This window comes from Cladosporium halotolerans (genome assembly GCF_011745625.1).
Source record: "Cladosporium halotolerans strain TM138-S3 chromosome Unknown Sca5, whole genome shotgun sequence".
NCBI classification, from domain to species: domain Eukaryota; kingdom Fungi; phylum Ascomycota; class Dothideomycetes; order Cladosporiales; family Cladosporiaceae; genus Cladosporium; species Cladosporium halotolerans.
In genome coordinates, this window is record NW_027191456.1 from 1,088,525 (window position 1) to 1,106,630 (window position 18,106).

The window sequence follows — 18,106 nt, forward strand, 5'->3', positions numbered from 1 at the left end:
GAACACGCCGTTTCGAATGTTCTATCGCCGCGTGTCCGACAGCCAGTGAGAGCTGGCGGAGCAATTTCTCCCGCACAAGCATTTTGAGTCTCGTATAAGATGTCGGTTGGGTGAAACGGCAGCAGTGGCAGCTCGCTACCAACCGGCCTGTCTCCCCTGTAGCGACGATGAGGTCCGCATACACCCATACCGCGCCCTCATAAAGACTGGCTGCACCCCAACGACCGCGCGATCGGTGCGCCTCCTCCACGCCACCCGCATCCCGCGCATATCCTCCGATCCTCACGCACAAGGGCACAAGGGCACACGCACCCTTGGCGCACCCTCACACCCTCCGCAGCGCCAAACATCGGTCCGCCCTGGCGCTAACGAGCAACGGCCGCCACGGCTAAACCCCAAAACGCCATTCCAACGGTTTTGACAGCCGCCCGCCGGTCTGGGCCTCGACCAGACGCGTGTGCCTCGCTATTTTTGCCTGCGCCCCCCCAAGAGTGTCATCATCGGGCGGCTCTCTCGATCCTCTGCCTTCGCCGATACGGGCGCCGGCACCCGCCATTGCGTCTGTGAGGGCTGCGAACGCCTGTGCGTCGAGCATTTTCAACCCACTCCGCGGTCACTACGTACCTGTGTCTGGACCGAGGGCGTGTGCTGCATGTGACGGGGAAGAAGCTTGTTGGGATCTGCTTGCTCTGCTGCCACGCATCTGCCTTTGCGGGCATCGTTTCCTTGTCCTCGGTTCTGCGCAGTGCAAACCATTCTATACACCCTGCATCACCTGCTTTCTTGCATTCGAGCCCCAGGCATTATTATTCACTGTCATTACATCACTGTCGCTACCTCCATCAGCACCATTGCTGGGTTTGGGCACTGGTCTTGATCGCAGACTGGTGATCCTTGCCCACCAACGCACCGACAACCACTCGTTTACAGCACGCGACACACAGCTTCGCCATGGCAGACACATTGGCACACACCCTCTTCTCCAGGCAGGACAACGGCGGCGGCGATGCTCCAAAATCGAGCTCAGAGCAGCTCGTGGACCTCTTGGAGCAGGGTTTCTCTGGTCAGGTACGGCATACCACGGTTTTCCCAAACCTTAAGTCAAGACTGACACTCTTCACAGCTCTCCGATAGCGCTTTCTATTCCTCCCTTGGTACATCGCTGGGCCTCACACTTCTCGCCGCGCTTCTCTTCTGTGTTCTCCGACCATACAACAGCGTAGTCTACGCTCCACGTGCGAAGCACGCCGACAGCAAACATGCGCCGCCGCAACTCAGTAAGGGCATCTTCGACTGGATCGCTCCGATCGCCAAGACGAAAGAGCAGGACTTCGTGGACAAGGTCGGACTGGACGCTGCCGTGTTCATGCGTGTAGCTCGCATGCTGCGCAACATCTTTATCATCTTGGCGGTCGTGGGCTGCGGCGTGCTCATCCCAACATACCTTCTGTCCCCTGTCGTCACTGGAAACAGCAAGATGAAGAGGCAGGACTCTCAGTACTATGCTTATGGCAAGGGCACTGGTTTCTTTATGAAGATTACACCGAGATTCATGGTCTACAGCCCGGGTGTCTGGGCCGTGGTGGTTTGCGTTTACGCATTCGACATCATTGTGTGCTACTTCCTCTGGCGCAACTACAAGGCCGTCACCCGGCTGAGGCGAGCCTACTTTGACAGCTCTGAGTATCAGCGCAGCCTGCACTCCAGAACCCTCCTGCTTACGGATATCCCGAAAGAATACCGCTCGGATGATGGCATTCTCAAAATCACCGACGAAGTGAAGGGCACCGACAATGTTCCGAGAGCGGCCATCGCAAGAAACGTGAAGGACCTGCCCGATCTTGTGGAAGAGCACGAAGAGACGGTCCGCAAACTCGAGGGTTACCTGGCGAAGTACTTCAAGAATCCGGACAAGCTGCCCCCTACAAGACCTACGTGCAAGCCTTCTAAGAACGACAAGTCGTACAGCAAAGGCCAAAAGGTCGATGCTTTCGAGTATCTTTCCGCCCGCATCAGGGAGCTCGAGCACCAAATCAAGGAGGTACGAGAGTCTGTAGACAAGCGCAACGCGCTTCCCTTTGGCTTTGCAAGCTTCGAGAAGATCTCCGACGCTCACAGTGTTGCCTACATTGCGCGAAAGAGGGGCCCCCACAACACTGACATCCGCCTCGCTCCGCGACCGCACGACTTGGTATGGAAAAACCTGAAGTTGCTTAGGAAAGATCGCAAGTGGAACAACTTCATCAACAATCTCTGGATCGCCCTGTTGACCTTCCTCTGGGTCGGACCTAACATCTTCATTGCCATCTTCCTCGCAGATCTGACCAACCTGGCTGCCCTGTGGCCTTCATTCGCGACATCTTTCAGGGAGCACGCTCAGTGGTGGGGTATTGTCCAGGGTGTTGCTGCTCCAGCAATCACGACCCTGTTCTACTACTTCCTGCCTGCAATCTTCCGTAAACTGTGCATCAACGCTGGCGACGTCAGCAAGACAGGCAGAGAGAAGCACGTGACGCACAAGCTCTACACTTTCTTCGTCTTTAACAACCTCGTCCTGTTCTCGCTCTTTGCGACCATCTTCGGCTTCATTATCAACATTGTTAGGGCGGGCGAGGAGTCCGGATCAAACGTCTGGGATGAGATCGAGAAGCAAAAGTACATCGATGACATTCTCAACACTCTTATCAGCATCTCTCCTTACTGGATCTCATGGCTTCTGCAGCGCAACCTCGGTGCGGCCATCGACATCAGCCAGCTGGTCAACCTGGCGTGGCGATCATTCTCCAAGAGATTCCTCGCTCCCACTCCTCGTGAGCTGATCGAGCTCTCTGCGCCGCAGCCTTTCGACTATGCCGGCTACTACAACTATTTCCTCTTCTACTCCACTGTCGCCCTCTGCTTTGGCTTCATCCAGCCATTGGTCCTCCCCGTGGCGGCTTTCTACTTCTGGCTCGACTCGTACCTCAAGAAGTACCTGCTTCTGTACGTCTTCGTCACCAAGTACGAATCCGGCGGCATGTTTTGGCGGACCGTCTACAACCGCATGATGTTCGCGCTGGTCCTCAGCAACATCATTGTTGCACTCATCGTTGGCGTCAAGGGCCAACTCGGCAGCAACTGGGGAATGCTCGCATCTCTTGCTCCCCTGCCATTCCTCCTTGCAGGCTTCAAGTGGTACTGCGCCAGGACCTTCGACGAGCAAATTCACTGGTTCACCAAGGGCAAGGCCATGACCGACGCCGAATTGGCCGACGGTGAGCGCAAGAGCCGCCGCAGCACCAAGACCGTCGGGACCCGCTTCGGCCACCCCGTGCTCTATCAGCCTCTCATGACCCCCATGGTCAGCAAGAAAGCCCAGCACCTGCTCAAGCAGGTCTACGCCGGCCGCACCTCCCTCGACAACGACCGCTACGCTGCCGGCTACTCCGACGTCTACATGGACTCCATGGACGCCAACAAGCCCGGCAAGCCCGACTCCGCCCTCGCCGGCTTCGAGGTCGTCGACGAGAACAACATGGACTTCGAGCACTATAAGAACCGCCCGGAGTTCCGCGAGCAGGCCGGCGGCGACGGCGAACTCTACGGCCACCCCGCAGACCTCATGCGCCCCGGCACCCCCGGCAGCATGATGACCGGCGTCACCCGCGCCGACACCTTCAACACCACCGACTCCCGCAGCCGCTCGCAGTCCCGCAACCGCCACTTCCGCGACGACAGCAACGACTCGGACTTCACGCACGTCGACGACGCCGAGGGCGGAGCAGAGACCTCCTACCCGCAGGGCTACCACAAGACCCCTGTCCTCGGCCGCGACGCCAGCCCCTCCGGCAGCGAGCGCTCCGTCGACCGCGCCTATCTCGTCCACGGCGCCGCGCGCATGGCTCGAAGCCCGTCGCCGGGCCCGCCTAGGCTGCCTATGCCTCCTGCCCCTACGCCTGGCGGTTATGGGCCGATTGGCGGCATGGAGGGCGGGTTGGGCACCCCGGGCAGCCAGGATGAGGACACGAGTTACGATTACTTCCGGAGGGGGAGGGGGATGTAAGGGCCGAGAATGAGTTCGGCTGTCTGATTTCATAGATTTACAGAAAACTTTCGACCACGAGCGGACGCTGGGAACCTTGCTTGCCGTGGGCATGAAAAGTTTGTACGAATTATGTTTTTCCTTCTGGACTGGGCGGTGGGATGGGATAGAGATACATGGCGTTACTACTAGACTATCTAGATTATCGGGTTTTCTACAGCAGTACGGTAGAAGCTTTGAAAGCATTTTGGTTCTGTTCATTAACCACGTCCTATATTCTCCTCTTTCTGGCCCCATTGCGCCTGATCAATCTTGCAGGTGATGTGCGAATTGGCCGGCATTTTGCCTGCCACTTGAGCACGTTCGGACGATGTCTCGACGACGACTGCCTATAGTGCAATACAACACGAGACTAATGTGGACACAAAACGGTAATGGAACAATATCATGCCATGAAAACGTCTTTTGGATAATTGATCGTTATACCCTAAATTCTCTTTCCGACTTCTACTGTGCACATGCGTCCAATATCTCAAAAACCCTACTGCAGCGCCCTGACAACCTTCAGCAAATCACCCGACACACCCATAGCAGTGACGTCCGCTCCCGCGCCCGCGCCCTGGATGATCAGCGGGTTGCCGCCGTACCGCTCCGTGTAGAAGTTGATGATGTTGTCGCTGCCCTTCAGCGCCGCGATCGGGTGGCTCGCGTCGAACTTCTCCAGCCCAACCTTGACCGCTTTCGCGCCGACGTCGATGCTCCCCACGAACCGCACCACTTTGCCCTCCTTCGCCGCGGACTCTTTCAGCTCCTCCATTCTGCTGTCGAACTCCGGCAGCCGCGTCAGGAACTCGTCGCCGCTGCTGCAGCTCTCGAGCTCCGAGGGGATCAGGCTCTGCACGGGGAACGACGTCGGCGACTCGACTGGCAGACCCGCCAGGCGCGCGAGGATCGTCAGCTTGCGCGCGACGTCCAAGCCGTTCAGGTCGTCGCGCGGGTCCGGCTCGGTGTAGCCCAGGTTCTTGGCTTTGGTGACTTCGGCCGCGAAGGAGCCGCCGCCGCCGCCCACCGGCATGAACGAGTTGAACAGGAAGCTCATCGTGCCGGAGAAGACGCCCTCGATCTTTGTGACGCGGTCGCCGGTGTCGACGAGCTCTTTCAGCGTGCTCAGCACGGGCAGCCCGGCGCCCACGGTGCTTTCGTGGTAGACGTGGCCGGCGGTCGCGGGGCCGGTGCCGTTGGCGGCTGCCTGCTGGATGGCTTGCCAGAGCGCGTGGGAGTGCGAGAAGGCTTTCTTGTTGGGCGTCACGATGCTGAGGCCGGCGGAGAGGATGGACGGGTAGGTTTCCGCGAGGGCCTGGTCGGAGGTGTTGTCAACGAGGATCACGCGGCCGGGGGCGCGAGCGAGCGCCGCCAGCGTGTCGGGGAAGGGTTGCTGGGGCTCAGAGACGGCGTCGAGCTTGGAGAGCGCGGAGGGGATGTCGAGGGGTGCGAAGTCGCGGCTGAAGAGCTGCTTGGTGCTGCGGCGGACGAGGACGAGGGAGAGGGCGACGGGCACGGGGGCGGAGGAGAGGCGCTGGCGGATGTGGTCGAGCTGGTTGAGGAAGGCTTTGCCTACGCCGCCGACGCCGACGACGGCGACGAAGATCTGCTTGGGGGCGGACATTGTGGTGCGGAAGGTGGTTGTCGTGTTTGACGTGTGGTGTTGTCCAGGCGTTTGCTGTTGACTCCATTGGTGACTTATTTTTGAGATGGCGCGGGGTGGAGGAGGGGTCCAATTCGTCCGACATCGCTGATCCCTCAAATTGCGTCACCGCAATGGGTGGTCTTTGAATCAAATGAAGACATTGTGCCAAAATGAATGCATTTTGTTGTCTCTCAATAGCATCCTTCTTTTTCAGACTAGATCAAACCCTCTTGGATTGTGTATTGACTTGATCGGGTGAATCAAATGCCCATTTTCTGTGCATGTTCTCGAGTCGTCAATCGCAGCTTGAATCCAAAGCTTCTAGGGACTCGAGCGATGAGTGTTGCTTGGGCAAACACGGACTATCCAGTCCACACAATGCAACTGAACCACTCTGCTGGCGGTACTAAGAGTGTTTCACCATGTTAGAAGATGTTTTCTGAACCAAGAAGTGCCAGGGCTCGCCGAGAAGCGTGCTGTAGAACGCCCGAACATCGCATGCACGGCTAATGGTTCTTCCACTTCCAAGACTCCAATGTCACTCACATACATGGGCCATCTTCAGACATATCTCTCATCTTAACAATCAACGACATCCAAAACTTCGATTAGACTCGCACACTTCTTTCAAGTCCATTCGAGCACGAAAACACAAAAATGCCCAAACAAATTCTACTCATCAATGGCCCCAACCTCAACCTCCTCGGCACCCGTGAGCCCCAAGTCTACGGCAGCACCACCCTCTCCGACGTCGTGACCTCTGCCAAAGCTCAAGGCGAGGGCCTCGGAATCGAAATACAGGACTTCCAGTCAAACCACGAAGGTGCCATCATCGACCGCATCCATGAGGCTCGCCAGACCGCCCAGTTCATCATCATCAACCCTGGCGGCCTCACTCACACGAGTGTGGCGCTGCGCGATGCTCTTGCGGGTGTGGCTATTCCTTTCCTTGAGGTACATATCAGCAACGTACATGCGAGAGAGGAGTTCAGGCATCGCAGCTTCCTGAGCGACAAGGCTGTTGGGGTGATCTGTGGGTTGGGCGTGTTCGGTTACACTGCTGCCATTAATTTTGTGGCACAAAAGTTGGAGGCGGATGGCAACTCCAAGCTTTGAGAAGGGGAGGTGGGAGACGTTGCTGTGGAATAGATGAAATATGATCAATGTTGGAGAAAAAATGGCGTTTCTTTTTTTTGTTCAACATATGTTGCACCTTCCCAGAATGTCATACCATCTTCAAGAGATGTGGCAGTTTGTGGGCTAATTATCTTTCATTTACACCCGGCAATCAGTGCACTCCAAGAGCCGCTGACTGCCAGAAGCCGATCAGAAGCTCCGGCCATTCAATGCGGGGCAGGGTCCGGTTGTTTTCTCTATGTCATTATTGTCATCCTACCCACTTCGTTCTTGCTATTTCCTTTGGTCTTCTTCTACATCTATACTTCCTTTCAAGAAACCAGAAGAGACCATCTTGCTAAGAGTTGAGGCTTGAACATAACATTGCGTGAAGTCCCGTCACCATCGATCATGGACCCCTCCCAGGTGGATGTGCCACCTCTTAAAGATCTGACCATCGACAACATCACCGACAATGTCAAATTGATCAACTCCGGATGCCCTGACCCAAGATTAAAATACCTGTTGGAGAGACTAGTCCAGCACATGCACGACTTCGCCCGAGAAACCCGACTAAGCCACAACGAATGGATGACCGCCATCCAATTCCTGACTTCCGTAGGGCAAATCTGCACCGACGTCAGACAAGTATGTCTTCCCAAAACAGGACTGCGTCTAAGCTTCCTTCATAAACATTAGCTAATACAAAGTCACAAAGGAATTCATCCTCCTCTCCGACATCCTCGGCCTCTCCCTCCTCGTCGACAGCATCGACCATCCCAAACCCGCCTCCAGCACCGAAGGAACAGTGCTTGGTCCATTTCACACGCACGACGCTCCGCCCGAGCCTAATGGGACCCAAATCGCCCACGACCCCGCCGGCGAGCCCTGCCTCGTCCTCTGCACTGTCAAAGACACGGAGGGCAAGCCCATCGAGGGCGTCAAAATCGATATCTGGGAGACGGACAGCAGCGGCAAGTACGATGTGCAGTATGAGGGACGCGAGGCGCCGGATCAGAGGGCTGTCATGACGAGTGATGCTGAGGGCATTTTCTGGTTCAAGGCCATTGTCCCTGTGCCGTATCCGATCCCGAACGATGGACCGGTCGGGAAGCTCCTGACGCTGCTGAAGAGGCACTGTTATCGCCCAAGCCATATGCATTTCATGATGGAGAAGGAGGGGTTCGATCATCTGATTACGTGAGTCTGCTTTGAGACTTGTTCCTGCGAGTGTTACATTGCTGACGATTTCTGCAGAGCACTTTACCTCCGCGGAGACCCTTATGAGACGTCCGATGCGGTTTTCGGTGTCAAGGAGTCACTGCTTATAGATCTCGGCAAAGTTAGTGCCGGGCAGGCGAAGACTTATGGGGTGAAGGAGGGCGGGAAGCTCATGAGCTACGACTTTGTTCTAGTCTCAGAGAAGGAGTCGAGGGAGCTGCGCGAGAAGAACGCAATGTATGCGATGAAGGATTTGGGCTTGCGGATGAAGCTGTATAATGGCTTGCCTATTCCTGAGGTAGATTGAGTTCAGTGCATTGCACATCGAATTGGGATCCGGACCTAGTGTAGCTGTGCTTTTTCTTGTTCGCTCTTGAAATTTGTTTGTGTTAGCGCTGGAGGTGGCGTTGGAGTATCCATGCTGTGTCGAAATGTGTAGGGTGATACGCCACAACACGCGAGGTGCATTCAATCCATTCGTGTCTAAGATGAAATGGAAGCTTCATGACACTGTATTCAGCCAATTTGTTGTCAAACAGACGCACAACCAGATCTTCGCCTGCCACTCTTATCGGCGAAAGCGGTGGATGAGACTTTCCCCGGACCGAATCGAACAACTCCAGCGAAGACTGTCCCAACTTCATTCAACGCCGGCCACGCACAGCCTATACACCTCTGCATATTAGTCATGATTTCCGATGCAGAAATTGAACAAGTCTATCAATTCGCGCTCGAGCTCGGCAAAAATGCAGGGAAACTGCTGCTGGAGGCCGCGCAGAAGCGGATGAGCGGCGATGTCCAGCTTGACGAAGTGGAGAAGTTGAACTCGGTTGATATCGTTACCAAGACGGATGAGGGTGAGTAGATCCAAGTCCCATGGTGTTGCAAGACACTGGGCTTTTGTGTTATTCAGTAGTTCGATGTTAGAACGTATCGCTGACTCTTTCCTGCTAGAGGTTGAAGCTTTCATTCGCACATCCATCTTGGAGAAATACCCGGACCACAAGTATGTCTTGCCATACGAATTATGGATACCTGCAGTGCCATTGCAGCACTGATTCGACCGTCCCACTGACAACAATAGATTCGTCGGCGAAGAATCTTACAGCAAAGGCTCCTCCAAAGAATACCTCATAGATGACTCACCAACCTGGTGTAAGTCCAGCCTATATTACCTTGCCTCACCACAGCAGTAATCACCTCGCCCCTCGACTGACACTCTCTTGTAAGGTATCGACCCCCTCGACGGCACCGTCAACTTCGCCCACCTGTCCCCCTTCTACTGCGTCTCCATCGGCTTCCTCGTGCAATCCCAGCCCGTAATCGGCATCGTCTGCGCCCCATTCTTACAGCAAACCTTCTCCGCCCGCCGCGACCACGGCGCCTGGCTCAACGAGACCGTTCGCCTGCCTCTGCAGCGTAACCCAGTTCCCCCATTGCCTCCCACCGCGCCGAAGGGCTGCATTTTCTCCTGCGAATGGGGCAAGGATCGCCGCGATATTCCCGATGGGAATCTTGCGAGGAAGGTAGAGAGTTTCGTCAACATGGCGACGGAGTTGGGAGGGAAGGGCGGGAAGGGGGGCATGGTGCATGGCGTGAGGAGTTTGGGGAGTGCCACGCTGGATTTGTGCTATGTTGCTATGGGCGGGTTCGATATTTGGTGGGAAGGGGTGAGTTTTCTTTCCTTTTGCTGTTTCAGTCTTTTAATACCTTGTTGCTGACTTGATCGTTCCCAGGGCTGCTGGGAATGGGACGTGTGCGCAGGCATCTGCCTGCTGCAGGAGGCTGGCGGGCTGGTGACGACGGCTAATCCGCCCGAGGATGTAGATCATGCCCCTGTGCCTCCGGCGAAGCTGGGAGGGCGACTTTATCTTGCCATTAGAGCTGCGGGAGATGGGGAGGGTGAGAGTGGACGGGAGGCGCAGGAGAGAGTTGTGAGGGAGGTTTGGATGAGGGTGAGAAAGTTGGATTATGAAAGGCCCGGGGCGTGAGATGGATTTTAAGGGGTTCTGGGAATGGAATTCTCCTTGAAACGGTTAGATCTGGCGAAGGTTCGGGATGATGCATGGACATGTAAATGGCAGATAGACGGTGAAGTGTGAAATGAATGCATGCAATGCAAGCTTGGTATATACATATTCGCAACAATAACGGCATCGAACGATGCTGACTTTCGTAAATGCTTCGTTTCCGAACAAAATCTCGACTCCATTATCCCATTCAGGCACTGTCCGACCTGACCGTCTCAGCATGTACGTGCTTCTCCTTCGCGACATCAACGCCAACCATATCAGCATCGTGCCTGAAATCCTCTTCTCTTGCGCGGTCTTCGGCGAGAATGGTTTGGTTGGCCCTCCAGACGGGCTTGCACTCGAACAAGCGGTCCATGCTCTCAAGTGGAATACTCTTGGTCTCAGGGACGAGGAAAAAGACGAAGATGATGGAGAGGATCATCATGGAAGCGAAGAAGAAGTAGACACCGCTGCCGGAGGGGCCCATGTTGTCGAACATCTGAGGCGTGAAACGGGAGATGATGAAATTCTGGACAAGGTTGTTAGTTTTTGAAGTGCGAGGATGAGGTCTGATATCATAACTTACCCAGAACCAGTTGCTTGCCGCAGCCGAAGCCTGGCCCAAGGCGCGAGTGTTGTTGTCGAACATCTCGCTGTTGATGACCCAGGGAGTACCGTTCCATGAAGGCGTGTAAAAGACCGTCCACAGATAGAAGAAGAAGATGGCGGCAATGCCTCCAGAAGAGAGGCTGGTGTTCTCAGAGCTTGAGGTGACGCCGGCATTCAGGATGTAGCCACCAATGATCCACATGCAGACCGAGCCGCCGGCGGCACCAATCATGAGGAGCTTTCTGCGTCCAAGATGGTCAATCAAGACGAGAATCCAGACGATAGTGAAGACAGTCTTGACAACGCCGAAGATACCGGTGGTCAGGAAAGACGTGCTGGTTCCACGGATACCAATCGAGGCGAAGACACGCGGCGAATAATAGTTGATAGCGTTGATGCCAGAACCGTTCTGCCACATGAACAGCATGCATCCAAGGAAAAGACGCCATTGGACCTTGCGGTTCTTTCCAGCGGCCTGGAAAGGCTTCCAGAAACCCTCACCAATGGCTGCAGCCTGCTCCTCAAGAGCGAGATCTAGTGAAGCGATCTCTTCGACAATGTAGAGGTCATCGGCGTTAAGTTTACGGATCCAGCACAGGTTGGCGATGGCTGCTTCGCGGCGATGCTTGGACATGAGCCAACGAGGACTTTCCTTGATCCAGAAGGCTCCGACGAGAAGCAAGCCAGCGGGAATGAGCTGGACGGCAAAGGGAATGATCCATTGGGTGTGGTTGGCAGGCAGGGTCTGCTCGATGCCGTAGTTGATCCACTGAAAATACAGAATTAGCAAGGAAAGCCGCAACAATGTCGATAGATCAACTTACAAAGCCGACCAGTCCGCCAACCTGCCAGCCCAGTTCATAGATACCGACCAGACGACCTCTGACGGCTGGAGGAGAGATCTCGGAGATGTAGATCGGTGTAATCATCGAGCAGGCGCCGACGCCAATGCCTGCCAGGACACGACCACCAAGGATCAGACCGAGGCCGCGTTCGCCGGTCGCACCGAGCATGATGCCGGCACCGACGATGAAAACGCAAGAGAAGAGTACCAGGCTGTACTTGCGGCCCAGGAAGTAGGCCGCAACGTAGGCGAAGAAACTGCCGAAGAACGCGCCGGCCTGGTAGAGCGACACGATGTTGCCTTTGACCAGACTGAGTGCTCCGGTTGACATTTCCTCGAACTTGAACTCTTCCTCGAAGCTGGGCAAAGCAAGGGTTGCTTGGACATGTTAGCATGAGTGTTCATCTTGGGCGATACATTCGCGATGCACAAGTACTCCCAAACAAGGTTCGCAAGTCTGAGGAAGTGTGCAGCATCAATCATGATCACTTACTTCCAATGAAGGCACTACTCCACGTTAGTGAATGCTGTGAAAAGATGAATTGTAGATCAAACTCACCTGTCATAACCAATCATGCAACTGGCGAACGACGCGACAGCGGCGCAAGCCCATACTCGCCAGTTGTAGACGGCCTTAGGCGTAGGCCTGTCTTCGACGACTGTGAGGAGACCCATGGTGTCGACTTCGCTCCCGGGTAAGTCGGCTGGAGGTGTGGAGGAAGAGAAGAGTGATGGAACGATTCGCTGCGGACGAGATGCGGATCCCTCCACGCTATTTGAACGATCGTACACCGTAATGAAACCCCACGGGGTAACGAGGGAGGTTTCTCTGCAAGCCACACAGAGCAGGCGAGTTTGTCACGGATGCGAATCGACAGAGTGCCCAGAAGTCCGGCAAAGAGTTTTCCAAAGAGTCCGCGGATGCCAATACCCCGACCAATCTGTGGGACTCCACTCGATCTCCACGTGCGGGCGTGCGGAGAAGGTACCGGGGGAGGTGCCAGCCCGTGCCAGCGATGTCGCAGACCTGCGGTGGAGGTGTCTGATCACTTCCCGGAGGAGACTCGATCAGGTGGCGCAGAGGGCGGGTCTGTCTTCATCCCCCTTGGCGCGCGCGGATGAGAGCAGCTTATGTACCTGGTGAGGCCTGCCTTGGCAGCCTTTGCGGCTGAAGGCCGTTTTTGCTTGGGAGCGAAAAGCCTCCTCTCCCATGCTCGCAGATGGCAGCGTGGGAGCATGGTTGGGGCACACAGACACCATAGGCAATAGTCCTCGCCCAGGATAGATATCCGTATCCGGTCGAGACGCTAGGCTCGGCAGCGTGGAGACCGGCCTTGTTGCGGCGGTGTCTGATAGAGAGAGGAGTCGCTCACGGCGTTTTCCACAGAGTGAAGCCGAAGATTTTGCGGTGTCGGGGCCACGCTCGATTCAGGGCAGAGCCATCACCCGTGGGAGCCAGCCTCAGGCTGCAATGTGGATGTCGCCCGTGGGACCGGACGACATCAGTAGATGGGAGATTGCGGGATGGCAAAGAGTTGTAGCGTGCTGGCGAACTGGCATGTGTGACGGCAAGGTCGAATCAGCAAAACATACTCTTTGCTTACTCTTGCGGCCATTGGCTTTTCAAACTTCTGTGCACTATACTTGCAAGCGCTCAGCACAAACACCATCAATACCAGCAGGCTTTGCATGACACATTGGGCCACGCTCTGTATTTCTGTCAAACCAAAAAAGAAGACAACTTGAAATACTCTGGAACACTGGTCAAAGAGCAAGCAAACAGCAGCACATCCTCATTGAAAACTGCAGGAAAACTGAAAACCTCTAACCTCCAACGCCTCGCCACCAACCCTCAAAAATGGCCATCGAACAACAAATCATCACCTGCCCTGCACCTGCAGTCGACCACCTCGACCGCTTTGGCTTCCTCTTCGGCTACCCAATTGCACACTCTCTTAGCCCGCTCCTCCACCAAACAATCTACCACAACCTCGGCCTGAACTGGGACTATTTCCCCTTGCCCTCGACCGACGTCAAATCTTTCCTCGAGCTCGTCCGCGACCCCAGATGCTATGGTGCGTATTCAGCCCCATCTCACCAACCATCCTTCCCCCCTCTCAAAGCTTGCTGACAAGGAAACACAGGCTCCAGCGTGACAATGCCGCACAAAGTCGCCATCATCCCGCACCTGGACGACATCACGCCCGAAGGCCGCGCCGTCGGCGCCTGCAACACGATCTTCAAGCGCGACGGCCGGCTCGTGGGAACCAACACAGACACCATCGGCATCCGCGAGAGCTTCATCCAGAACGTCGCCGACGCGCAGAAGACTTACGCCGGCCGTCCCGGGCTCGTTGTCGGCGGCGGTGGCGCGGCGAGGTCGGCGGTCTATGCTCTGCATGCTTTCTTGGGGTGCGAGACGATTTACCTTGTCAATCGCGATGCGGGCGAGGTCGAGGCTGTGATGGGCTGGTGTAAGTCGCAGGGGTATGGGGGTGGGCTTGTGCATGTCGCCACGGCGGCGCAGGCGGAGGAGCTAGAGGGTGCGGGCGCGGTGGTTGCGTGCGTGCCGAATTTCCCTCCTGTCACGCCGGAGGAGATCGAGGCGAGGAAGGTCGTGGAGGTGTTTTTGGGCAAGCAGCATAAGGGTGTGCTGTTGGAGATGTGCTATCATCCGACGCCGTACACTGAGATCGGGGCTTTGGCGGAGAAGGCTGGCTGGCAGGTTATTTTGGGGACGGAGGCGATGCTTTATCAGGGGTTTGAGCAGGATCGCTTTTGGACGGGCCGGGGGTTAGAGGAGTTGCCGGTCAAGGTTACGAAGGATGTCATTGCTGCTGAGTTGGCGAAGGCAACGCATTAGGAAAAGGTACCTAGGAAGTATGGTTGGATGTATTGCATGTCATTTAATGTCGTCTAAATTCATAATCAGTGGCTGATACATCTGAGACGTGAATCGATGCTCTTTTCTACGAACAATCACAACTTCGCCTCCTTCCTATCCCCGTCAACCTCCACCGGTACTCCCTCCCTCATAGCCCTCAACACCGCCTCCGCTACTCTAACAGCCCTCACGCCATCCTCCACACTACACCGAGGCTCCTCCTCCCCCCTCACAACCCTCACAAAATGCCTCACCTGCTCATCAAACGGCACTTCGCTCCCAACCTGCACCCTCTCCTCCACAACCACTTCCTCCCACCCTCTGCTCCCACCCCCCGCATACCTCTCAACCCTCATATCACCCACGCTCAACGTCCCCTCAGTCCCCAAAATCCTATAAAAATCCCTCCCCGCCCGCGGAATCAGCGGATTCTCCCCCGTCCCCGCTTCGAAACTGTGCGCGCTCGGCGCAGCATCGCTCAGCAGGAACGTCCCCACCGCCCCCGACGCGAACCGCAGCGTCACCGCCGCGCCTTCCTCGACGGCGTGTCCACGCGTGGACGGCGTTTGCTCCGCGTACACGCGCGTGATGGGCCCGAGCAGGTAGGAGAGGACGTCGAGCTCGTGCACGAGGTTGATGAGGATGGGGCCGCCGCCGGAGGCGCGCGAGGCGCGCCAGGCGGTCGGGGGCGCGAAGTAGCTGGGGGGTTTGCGCAGGGCCCAGAGGCCGGAGATGGCGAGGGGGTTGCCGATGAGGTTGGTTTGGAGGGCGTGCTTGGTCGCTGTTATGTAGGGGTTGAAGCGTCTATGGTGGCCTGCTAGGGCTTTGGTGGGAGAGCAGAGGGCGGCGTGGGTGAGGAGGGAGGTGGCGGAGGGAAGGGAGATGGCGACGGGCTTTTCTATTAGGACGTGGACGGAGGCTGAGAGGAGCTGCTTTGCGAGGGCGACGTGGGTGTTGTTTGGCGAGCAGATTATTGCTGCTGCAGGTCTGTCTCTCGATGCCAGCAGGGCTTCGATGGAGGGATACAATGGTACGCCGAAGGAGTGTGCCACGGCCTGCGCCTGGGGACTTGGGTCTACGAAGGCTGCGAGCGAGGCTTCAGAGCATTTGACGACGCTCGCAGCGTGGCGAGGGCCGATGAGCCCGGCGCCCACGATGGCGATGGTGACCTTCTCGCGTGCCATCTCCGTGTCGACGAAAGCTGCAATGGTATCTTATCGCCATCTTGACAGGGCACGTGCCTGATAAGGCAGACAAGGCAGAGCAGACGTCTCAACGGCCATGCGAGAGCTCATCCAGCTCATCCAGCTCATCCCACGCCAGCCCGCACCGGCGGACAAAGTCACACCCAGCGTGCCAAGCCGCTCTCGGTGGTCGGTGGTCGATCCGCCGGGTAGAGGTCATTTCCGGGCATGCGGAAGAAGCGACACCCGGCCGCGCGACTCGCGACAAGCGCACCCAAAATAGACGGCGCGCCTCGCTTAAACTCTCTCACCGCGCAATCTCGCGGAAGCGCGCGCCGGCAAGCGTTGAGCCTCCAGCGGCCAACCCGGCGCGCGCGCGCAGGGGGAAAAGGGGAGACTCTTCTTCCATCGCGCCCGCCGGCGGGAGAGAGCACTAGCGACTTCTCGTGTCGCGCGCACACGCCAATCTCACCACTCTCACCACTGTACGGCCGAGAGTCTGTGTCGCGCCGCCGGGCTGGGCAGACGTGTACGACTTCGCCTGCGCGCTGCCCTGCTATGAGATACTCCGAAACGGGGGCGCCTCGACACCAGCTGCTGGCTCGGGCCATTACGATGCCCGTGGGTGGAGACCCTTTTGTCGACGACTGCTCGAGGGAGGCATCCGTGACGGAGGGCGTGCTGGCGGGAGGTGCTAAAGATATCATCAGACTTCTTCCTTTCGGGGGACGTGAGCCGCGTCGCGATACGGTAGGATCGGGTCGGGCGTGGTGTTTTAGAGTTATCTTAATATTTACTTGGGAGGCCAACCTTACTCTGCCTGCCTTATCTTGCCTGCTTCCACTCGCTCTCTCCTTGTTTTATTGACTTGGATCGATCTCTTGGGAACCCGTTTTCTGTCTCGCAGTTGCACCCGTCTTTTGCTTGGATCTGGGATATTGCATTGCGCCTTTCCGAGCTCTCGTCCACGGACATCAACAACAAAAACAGTCTCTTCCGTGATCCTCATCCTGTCTCTTCCGGCCCCACTTCAGCTAAAAGGATCACCCATCCTCCAACACCTCGCCCTACTTCACCCATAGGAACACCGATTCGAATGTACTCCACCCTCTCCGCCATCCACTGCTACTTCCCTCCGCCCCTCCTCGCAACCTTCCAACTCCTCTGGCGCCGCATCCTCAACTGGTCCTCGGTGCTCAAACCCTACCAACACCACCAACACCAAAACCAACTCCCATCTCCAACCCCCAACACCACCGACGCAACCATGCTCCCCCGCGCCTCCATCTCCTCCCACTCCCTCGGCCGCGCCTGGGTCCACGGCCTCGAGGCCAAACTCGACGCCGCCGCCGCCCACGCAATGGACATCGAGCTCTTCTACGAAGACCTGCTGTACGTCGCCAAGGCCCTCCCGGGCGGCGCCACCGACGCAAACCACCTGCAGGCCGCCTCCGCCATCCGCGCCATGTGCGACGCCCGCGACCTCAGCGTCATCTGCCTGCAGCCCTTCATGCACTACGAGGGCCTGCGGGACCGCGCCTGGCACGCAGAGAGAGTTGCGGAGATGAAGCTCTGGATCCAGATGGCGCACCTGCTCGGCACGAACATCATTGCCATCCCGTCGACGTTTTTGCCCGAGGAGGTCGCGAGCGGCGACATGGAGCTGATCGTTTCCGATCTGAGGGAGGTGGCCGACCTCGGCGCGGCCGAGGGGATCCAGTTCGCGTACGAGAATCTGGCCTGGGGCACGTACGTCGACACGTGGGAGGCGGCGTACGAGGTCGTGCGGCGCGTCGACCGCGCGAACTTCGGCATCTGCCTCGACACGTTCAACATCGCTGCGCGCATCTACGCGGATCCCGAGGCGGCTGACCGGCGGACGAAGGACGCGGAGGCGGTCTTCGCGGCGTCCATGGAGAGGCTGGTGGCGACCGTCGACCCGAAGAAGATCGTCTTCGTGCAGGTCGTCGACGGCGAGTTTCTGGCCGACGGCCCGCTGGTCGAGGGCCACAGGTTCTACAACGCCGCGCAGCCGGCGCGCATGAGCTGGTCGCGCAACTGCCGCTTGTTCTACGGGGAGAGCGAGCGCGGCGCGTATTTGCCCGTCAGGCAGGTGCTGGAGGCGATTCTCGTCGGACTGGGCTGGAGGGGCCGCATTTCGGCGGAGTTGTTCAGCGCCAGCTTGGTGGAGGAGGGCGCGCATGTGCCCGAAGAGCACGCGACCAGGGCCGCGGAGTCCTGGCAGAAGCTGCTGCGTGACCTTGGCATGAGCGCGGCGTCCAAGAGGCGGGCGAGCCTCATGCAGCCGGAGCAGGTCGCCAGGCTCTGAGTGGCGAGTGTGGTGGTGTCTTGAAGCGTCTTCGCGATTTCCTTTTTTGCTTCCGGCGTTTCGGTTTTGGACAAGCTGTCCATCGGATATTGTATGATACCCACGACGTACCTAGAATATTTAATTCGTACATAAATTTACAATGAAGCGCTAGAGCTGCTTCTCCTCATTTGCCTTCCTTGGTCGTTCAAGTGGTTGC

General features: G+C 57.2%; 9 protein-coding genes across 9 annotated transcripts; 6 read left to right on the forward strand and 3 right to left on the reverse strand.

The window, feature by feature from the left end:
- Positions 1 to 388: 388 nt before the first annotated feature.
- On the forward strand, positions 389 to 4,042 carry WHR41_02307 (uncharacterized protein; the record flags this gene model as incomplete). Its single annotated transcript, XM_069370913.1, has 2 exons — positions 389 to 1,068; positions 1,124 to 4,042. The coding sequence occupies exons 1-2, from the start codon at positions 952 to 954 to the stop codon at positions 4,040 to 4,042; spliced, it is 3,036 nt and encodes a 1,011-aa protein (XP_069232465.1). The 5' UTR covers positions 389 to 951.
- Positions 4,043 to 4,562: 520 nt separating this feature from the next.
- WHR41_02308 (uncharacterized protein) lies at positions 4,563 to 5,687 on the reverse strand (the record flags this gene model as incomplete). The annotated part of the gene is made up of 1 exon (XM_069370914.1): positions 4,563 to 5,687. The coding sequence occupies one exon, from the start codon at positions 5,685 to 5,687 to the stop codon at positions 4,563 to 4,565; it is 1,125 nt and encodes a 374-aa protein (XP_069232473.1).
- A 678-nt stretch (positions 5,688 to 6,365) lies between these two features.
- qute (Catabolic 3-dehydroquinase) lies at positions 6,366 to 6,824 on the forward strand (the record flags this gene model as incomplete). The annotated part of the gene is made up of 1 exon (XM_069370915.1): positions 6,366 to 6,824. One exon carries the CDS (start codon positions 6,366 to 6,368, stop codon positions 6,822 to 6,824), a length of 459 nt encoding a protein of 152 aa, XP_069232285.1.
- Positions 6,825 to 6,907: 83 nt separating this feature from the next.
- On the forward strand, positions 6,908 to 8,560 carry hqdA (Intradiol ring-cleavage dioxygenase hqdA). The gene is made up of 3 exons (XM_069370916.1): positions 6,908 to 7,472; positions 7,543 to 8,024; positions 8,082 to 8,560. Exons 1-3 carry the CDS (start codon positions 7,236 to 7,238, stop codon positions 8,350 to 8,352), a joined length of 990 nt encoding a protein of 329 aa, XP_069232247.1. The 5' UTR covers positions 6,908 to 7,235; the 3' UTR covers positions 8,353 to 8,560.
- Positions 8,561 to 8,733: 173 nt separating this feature from the next.
- WHR41_02311 (uncharacterized protein) lies at positions 8,734 to 10,045 on the forward strand (the record flags this gene model as incomplete). The annotated part of the gene is made up of 5 exons (XM_069370917.1): positions 8,734 to 8,902; positions 9,000 to 9,051; positions 9,130 to 9,200; positions 9,276 to 9,715; positions 9,782 to 10,045. 5 exons carry the CDS (start codon positions 8,734 to 8,736, stop codon positions 10,034 to 10,036), a joined length of 987 nt encoding a protein of 328 aa, XP_069232248.1. The 3' UTR covers positions 10,037 to 10,045.
- Positions 10,046 to 10,137: 92 nt separating this feature from the next.
- On the reverse strand, positions 10,138 to 12,868 carry WHR41_02312 (uncharacterized protein). The gene is made up of 5 exons (XM_069370918.1): positions 12,070 to 12,868; positions 12,004 to 12,017; positions 11,491 to 11,888; positions 10,644 to 11,435; positions 10,138 to 10,586 (listed from the first exon to the last, which is right to left on the reverse strand). The coding sequence occupies exons 1-5, from the start codon at positions 12,183 to 12,185 to the stop codon at positions 10,266 to 10,268; spliced, it is 1,641 nt and encodes a 546-aa protein (XP_069232249.1). The 5' UTR covers positions 12,186 to 12,868; the 3' UTR covers positions 10,138 to 10,265.
- WHR41_02313 (uncharacterized protein) lies at positions 12,741 to 14,506 on the forward strand. The gene is made up of 2 exons (XM_069370919.1): positions 12,741 to 13,585; positions 13,655 to 14,506. The coding sequence occupies exons 1-2, from the start codon at positions 13,369 to 13,371 to the stop codon at positions 14,371 to 14,373; spliced, it is 936 nt and encodes a 311-aa protein (XP_069232250.1). The 5' UTR covers positions 12,741 to 13,368; the 3' UTR covers positions 14,374 to 14,506.
- Positions 14,490 to 15,578, reverse strand: WHR41_02314 (uncharacterized protein; the record flags this gene model as incomplete). Its single annotated transcript, XM_069370920.1, has 1 exon — positions 14,490 to 15,578. The coding sequence occupies one exon, from the start codon at positions 15,576 to 15,578 to the stop codon at positions 14,490 to 14,492; it is 1,089 nt and encodes a 362-aa protein (XP_069232243.1).
- Positions 15,579 to 16,845: 1,267 nt separating this feature from the next.
- Positions 16,846 to 17,907, forward strand: WHR41_02315 (uncharacterized protein; the record flags this gene model as incomplete). The annotated part of the gene is made up of 1 exon (XM_069370921.1): positions 16,846 to 17,907. The coding sequence occupies one exon, from the start codon at positions 16,846 to 16,848 to the stop codon at positions 17,905 to 17,907; it is 1,062 nt and encodes a 353-aa protein (XP_069232244.1).
- Between the last annotated feature and the right edge of the window lie 199 nt (positions 17,908 to 18,106).

Bases quoted from the DNA above. Each gene is read 5' to 3' on its own strand.
- hqdA (XM_069370916.1), top strand. From the start codon at position 7,236: ATGGACCCCTCCCAGGTGGATGTGCCACCTCTTAAAGATCTGACCATC. The intron at 7,473-7,542 runs GTATGTCTTCCC...AAAGTCACAAAG, and splicing joins TCTGCACCGACGTCAGACAA to GAATTCATCCTCCTCTCCGA. The intron at 8,025-8,081 runs GTGAGTCTGCTT...CGATTTCTGCAG, and splicing joins GGGTTCGATCATCTGATTAC to AGCACTTTACCTCCGCGGAG.
- WHR41_02312 (XM_069370918.1), bottom strand. From the start codon at position 12,185: ATGGGTCTCCTCACAGTCGTCGAAGACAGGCCTACGCCTAAGGCCGTC. The intron at 11,436-11,490 runs GTAAGTTGATCT...CTGTATTTTCAG, and splicing joins TTGGCGGACTGGTCGGCTTT to TGGATCAACTACGGCATCGA. The intron at 10,587-10,643 runs GTAAGTTATGAT...AACCTTGTCCAG, and splicing joins CGGCAAGCAACTGGTTCTGG to AATTTCATCATCTCCCGTTT.
- WHR41_02313 (XM_069370919.1), top strand. From the start codon at position 13,369: ATGGCCATCGAACAACAAATCATCACCTGCCCTGCACCTGCAGTCGAC. The intron at 13,586-13,654 runs GTGCGTATTCAG...AAGGAAACACAG, and splicing joins CCGCGACCCCAGATGCTATG to GCTCCAGCGTGACAATGCCG.